Source organism: Trachymyrmex cornetzi, unplaced genomic scaffold (assembly GCF_001594075.2).
Source record: "Trachymyrmex cornetzi isolate Tcor2-1 unplaced genomic scaffold, Tcor1.1 scaffold279, whole genome shotgun sequence".
In the NCBI taxonomy this organism is placed as follows: Eukaryota; Metazoa; Arthropoda; class Insecta; order Hymenoptera; family Formicidae; genus Trachymyrmex; species Trachymyrmex cornetzi.
In genome coordinates this window covers 446,716-452,888 of record NW_017297471.1, presented here as the reverse complement: position 1 = coordinate 452,888, position 6,173 = coordinate 446,716, and the positions used below count along the sequence as shown (strand labels likewise).

Here is a 6,173-nt window from a genome sequence, read left to right as displayed (position 1 = left end):
CCCCTCCTCCACTTAACCAAATGTTAATGAATAAATTATATAATAAAATTGAAATTGCTTGGGAATAATAGCGCATAAATCGAAGATATATTTTACATAGGTAGATAGCGTAATTTTGCAATTTTAAACAACTTAAGGATGAAAATGACTGTTTGCTCCAAGAGGAAAGTCCCTTAAGGGTTTGATTTTCCAAATCGGTTGTTATTAACACATAGAAGGAGGGGAGGGGCAGGGGATTAACTAACAACCTACTCAGCTCCCTACAACAAATTTTTTTTAGCTGAACGAAAAAAAACGCAAAAATTTTTTTTTGCGGATTTTGAAAGCGCACAAATAGCGCAATTTATTCATTAAGATTTGATTAAGTGGGGGAGAACCAGCTAGGCAGACGTAAAAAATCTAGTTATTTCATACTACATAGTTATAAATATAGAAAATATATTTTTAATTATCTGTATATAAATTAGTCAATAACTTCATTTGTGCAAATATTCAAATATATGAATATATTATTTTAAAGATATAGAAATGCAAATAACAAGTTTCATAACTAGAAAATAAATTCTACTTGTAAAATAGTGTGTGCCTACCTTCATTGCCGATAAGAGACTGCTCTCCCGCATTCCTAACTATGGAAAGATTTATATTGTTTAATACAAAAAAGTAATAGTAATACTACTGTAGATGAATTCAAAAAGAACCTTTCATGAACAGTTAACATTTATAAAAGGAAGAAAACCAATTATTAGACTAGCAATTAAGACTACAATTGGATTGAAATTTGACAGAAAAAAAAAAAAGAAAATCGGAAGAAAGAAAACTAATATTTAATAAACTTTGCTTTGATTGGTCAAATTTCAATTCATTTCAATCTTAATATCTAGTTTGATACAGACAGAACAGCATGCTTTCACAAATGTAAAGTTACTAAAATATATACATACAATAAAGAAAAACATCCAACTAATATTTACCAGCTCCGTTATCCTGAACTAATACATTTTCAGACATTGTAATCTTTGATGATTTGGACGCTGTACGTAAGGAACTGTATAAAACGCAGCTAAACCATATTATTAGTCCAATAATGCTTTCCTTATCAAATGTAACACGATTTTGTGTATTGACATCATGACTCGAGATACCAGGGAGAAAACCAGGATTACACGCTCGATCTGTAAATTCAAGTAATAACAAATCAAGAATAAAATATGGATTGCTAAGAGCTTTCATCTCAGTAAATCATTGACATCTACCTGGGCTGTTTGATATACCGCTCCATGTTAAGTATACCACATATAATGTTACAATAGAGGACTGAAGCAGTCCAGATCGCGGTTGATGTTCTTGCACAGTCGGTAAAATTGATACAATACTGGTAATGACGCACAAAATTAAATTAAACGAAATGAAAAACTTATTTAGGGCACACTCACTTGGCTGTAAATACACAAAACAAGTGAATAATCCTGTGTCTTGAAGATATTTTTCTTAAAGCTAGATAAAGAAACATAGTTAATAACCTTACATGTGTATAATATACATAAAGTAGCACTACTCCAGTAATAGAGATAGCATAATTGAAGACAGATGCACCTAACAGTGCAGCGTACCTAAAAGCATATATTTCATAACAAAAACACCTGCGTTGCATGATTAAACATTAAAGTGGCCACAAAAATGATCTTTACCATCCTTTTGATTCGGTTTCCTCATAATTTCCTACCCAAGCATCAGCCCAAGAATGGGCAAAATCAACAATTAGAATTAGCTGAATAATTATAAAAAGGAAACCTCCTAACATCCCAAAATACATCCAAGTAGAGCCGAATGATCTTTCCGGGATGAAGAAAGCGCCAATGATTCCACCAATTATCAAAAGATACTTGATTGCCCAGAATCTGACAATTTCACATAAACATCACTAGTCAGTTTTAAAACGCCACACTGCAATATGTGTCAATTTAATTTACCCATTTTGTATAGCTGCCCGTGGATCGTGTGAACTTTTTACCCTGATCATTATTACAGACATCAAGAAAAAGTACAAGGAAAGAATGAAGCATATTCTATAGACAGCTAAATAACCGACTGCAGACTCACAGTTGAGAGTGACCTCTGATGGAACATAATTAGAGGAGCTGTTTGCACAGAACGGGACCTGTGTTTGAAAAATCGCAGTATTAACGCGCTTCTACTTTATTTCAGATTGATCGCGTTCAGCAGAATATTTATTTTGGGAGTGCTTATTGGATTATACTTTTAGATTTAGAGGAACAGTCTTATCTCGGTAAAGAGAATTTCCAACAGTTGAAAAATAAACATTCTGCTGAATATGTAATCATTGTTTCTGATGTTACCTTTTTAAGAGCATTTTGGAGACCAGGAGCCAGAGTAATACAGGCTGCAATAGTTCCCAGCAACAAGAGCAGCGCATACATGATGCGAGTGCTTGTGCTGTTCCTGCACGAGGGACATTGAGAGCAGCAGAAGCTGCAAGCTGTGCTTCCGCACAAGCACGCAAGCTATATGATAAAAGAGAGCCATGTAGAGCCCAAATAATTCATAAATTAATAAAACAAAAATATACAGTAGTAAACATTTCATATATGTATAATCCAGTCTTACATTTTGACAGTGTTAAAATATTTCTATCTTGCCATGAGGAAATCTTTAAAAATAGCACTGACATACTATGTTTTCTTAATATATATGTATATTAAAATCAATAATAGACATATATGTATAATCAAATAACAAATATGATGACATAAGTAGATATTCAATGACTCATTCAAATCTCTGAAAGATTTTTTACACACCCAAAGAATATTAAATTAAAATTGGTTCAATTGTGTTAAAAGAAAGAGTTAAGTGTAATATGTCTTTATTCGCAGAGGCAATAAAACAAACATAACTGCGTGACAATCCCAGGGATCAACAATGGAATACAACTGTAATCGCAGCATAATTATAATAAAGCACTGCTACGAATAATCTCGACAGAAAGTACATTATTAGTTTCGGTAAACAAAGAGGAAAACGGAAAGAAGAAAGATCTACGTTACTAAGAAGGATGAGACGGATATGCGATAGTCATCTTATCTCCGAGCCATACCTGAGCCGTTGAGCACACGAGACCCATGGCGATTTTCTCCGGGCTATCGAGGGAGAACGGGGCAAAATGTCTCGGGAAACGAGACTGGAAGAGACTCGGAAACTGGAGGCGACCGAAATAGACTGAATAGAACGGGTCGTGGTCGTCGTGGAAAACAAGAAACGCCACGGGGAGGCGCAACAACAATAGACGAACTGACACTGCTGCTTGCAGGCAACTTCACGCGATCAGCTGACCGCGACGTCATCAGAACCAGGCAGAACGTCACAACTCGCCGCCTCGCGGCGCACTTCGCGTGGCTCCGACCGCTCCGACGTCAATTGATTGGTCGAACGCACGGCGGCGGCGACAGGCGACTCGTCAACAGTACTACAGTGCTGGCAGCTTCTGGCCAGCGCAGCACAGTTCGGCATTCGGTCACGGTGTCCCGCAATCATGCGCGTGTTCGCGCGTTGTCATCACCGCTAAAAAAAAACAAGGAGGAAACACAGAACTGGACGGAATACGCACACGCCGATGCTGCAAGTGTAAGCGACTACTGCCTAGAATTACCGCAAACGAAGCTGACACTGCACGCTCGTTGTCTAATTGTCGCACAATGCCTAAACACATTAATCCTAATGGCAATTGAATTTTCCTGAAACGAAGCTTCACAGCATGCAAGATGTAGCTATAATTGACGTGTACTCGATACCGGGGTGTCGGCCACTCGAGGCCTGTCAGAGCCGAAGGGCTAACAATATATAAGCTTGACCTGAGACGCCAGCGAGAATCTCTGTTATGATAATATATTAATAAAATATATGCAGACGTGGTTTTAATTCTGTCTCATATACTCGGTCGATTTAGCGAGGAGGTATATTCGCATTGATTTGCATTGATTTGCATTTTTAATACGATACACAACGTTACGTATCACGTTTCTAACTTTGGTCATGAATGCGGATGAATGCGGATGTAAATCTTATATTGCATGTACCGATATTATATCAATTATTTTAAAAATTTAACGACCTCATACAGCCTTTCCTTATGAGATCTCATTTTTTTCTGACGAAAGTTTCTAAACATATTGTTTGTCTGACAATTTTTTTCTACACAGAAAATTAGTAGCTCATTAGCCAATAACAGTATAATTGAAAACAATGTTTATTCAATAACAGAATTATGTTTTAATAAAATAAAAAACATTTTATGAAAACAAGAGTATAGCATATTTGTTTCATTAATACTGTCATTGAATTAGTAAGATTGTTTTCAATTAAACTGTTAGCTATGTATAACAGCTACTGCTATTAATACATTTTTTCCATGTAAAAAACTTTCTATAATTCGGTCACTCAAACTACACTAGATTAATTCGCATTAAAGGCTGCTTTATATAAAATATCTAAATGCCGCGGCATAATACTTTGACAACGAAATAATACATGTATATTCTGTTAAATAACAACATTATTAGGTATCTGTTTAAAATATTTATATGGTTTGCTATTCATGTATAGTAGCTTTGAGTATGCACTAATAAAAAGCTTATTCTTTATTGAACTATTTAAACTAGCGCATACACAATAAGTTGAAGTTTGAAACACACTAAATTTGTTTCACTTAAATTTATTCCACATCAATATGTACGAGTTCAGAAAGTTCATCGATGAAGAATAGACTATAATTTAACACACGTGATTGAATTCGCTATAAAAAAAATTTTGCAATTCTTAGCGCTTTATATTTTTTTTTATAAATGATATCTAATGACTACGGAGACATACATGCAATTCATTTTGCAATTTAATATACATAGTTCTTACATTTTTATTTCTGATTTCAATTTCTTTTATTAGTATACAGATTTATGAAAATGTTGTACACAGAATTAATTGACAGAAAATAACTTTTTTTGAAGTATTGAGAAATTTTTCCATTATAAAAATTTTTGCAAGGAAAGTTTATCATCCGTATATACTTATAACAATTTATTACATTAAATATCTCCGCTTTATTAAGCACCTTTTTCGATCTTAAAATTATATATTTTTTTAAATGTGTTCTGAAAACGAAAGTAGATTTTGTTCTCATTCCTTCTGGAATTCAATTCATTATATTGGATGTCACGGATGTGTTTCACTTTCTGTCGCCTTTAATTCTCGGTTACAGACTTCTATGAATATTTTTAAATATGCACACTAAAATGAACCGTACTGTAATCTGCATATTTCGCCGCACAAGATTGAGCTATGTTTAGATTTTGAATAAACGACTGTTTCACGAGAAACGAGAGCAGAATGCGGCCAGTTCTACTCCTTCGTATATGGATGATTGATTTTCATAATGGTCACAAATGCGTGGGTTACACTTTTGTCAACAATTATAAAAGCTCATAAATGTTATCGTTATGAATCATTCTTCCCACGACATTTCGCTATGAAAAACACGAGATATGACTTGGTCGTTGTGGCTCATTAAAATGCTCAGCTAAAAAAGAATTCATTTCTCACGTTCACTGGCTTTAATAACTTTTATGCACGCGTGTCGCAGTACAGTTATTTATGCTTGTCGTATTGTTTTAAAGATGAGAGTCAGATTAGTCATTTTATGCAACGTCGTACACATTACACCTACGAAGCTCTCGGAATTCTTTCACCGTCAAGATTTACTTGTCAATTTTTTGCAACATGCGTACATAAAATTTATTAAAGAAACAATAAAAAATCCATGGAAGGAGTTAATAGATAATAATAATCTCGACAAGATACAACAAATAATATTTCCTACAAATGTAAACACAAGTGCGATAAGAAAAATTTCGCAACCTGTAAACCGAAAAGACTAAAAATACGGCTATAATAATTATATTATAGCCGTATTTTTAGTCTTTTCAGTTTACAGATTTGTAAAAAGTATTATACATAGAATTAACTATCAGAAAATAATCATTTTTTCAAAAACTTGCACAAAAAGCCTATCATCCACAGCAACTTTAGAATTTATTAAATATTTCCGTTGTTTTTAGATTATATTTCATAGTATGTAAAAAGTAATATATATATATATA

At 33.9% G+C, this 6,173-nt stretch overlaps 2 protein-coding genes across 9 annotated transcripts in view; one reads left to right on the top strand and one right to left on the bottom strand.

The window, feature by feature from the left end:
• TMS1 (serine incorporator TMS1) overlaps window positions 1-3,366 on the bottom strand; it is a 5,438-nt gene extending 2,072 nt beyond the window's left edge. For 3 of the 5 annotated variants that reach the window (XM_018509070.1, XM_018509072.1, XM_018509071.1), the window contains exons 1-8: window positions 3,119-3,366; window positions 2,361-2,525; window positions 1,974-2,161; window positions 1,692-1,901; window positions 1,529-1,613; window positions 1,257-1,440; window positions 975-1,175; window positions 591-629 (exon numbers count right to left, since the gene is read on the bottom strand). In XM_018509070.1, coding sequence (XP_018364572.1) covers window positions 591-629; window positions 975-1,175; window positions 1,257-1,440; window positions 1,529-1,613; window positions 1,692-1,901; window positions 1,974-2,161; window positions 2,361-2,525; window positions 3,119-3,145 — 1,099 coding nt within the window. In that variant the 5' untranslated portion in view covers window positions 3,146-3,366. The remainder of the gene's footprint in view (window positions 1-590; window positions 630-974; window positions 1,176-1,256; window positions 1,441-1,528; window positions 1,614-1,691; window positions 1,902-1,973; window positions 2,162-2,360; window positions 2,526-3,118) is intronic. The other 2 variants (XM_018509073.1, XM_018509075.1) reach the window with 2 other exon arrangements.
• A 131-nt stretch (window positions 3,367-3,497) lies between these two features.
• Window positions 3,498-6,173, top strand: part of Esyt2 (extended synaptotagmin-like protein 2) — an 11,281-nt gene continuing 8,605 nt past the window's right edge. For 2 of the 4 annotated variants that reach the window (XM_018509067.1, XM_018509066.1), the window contains exon 1: window positions 3,498-3,645. The gene's annotated coding sequence lies outside the window, so the exon portion shown is untranslated. The remainder of the gene's footprint in view (window positions 3,646-6,173) is intronic. The other 2 variants (XM_018509069.1, XM_018509068.1) reach the window with 1 other exon arrangement.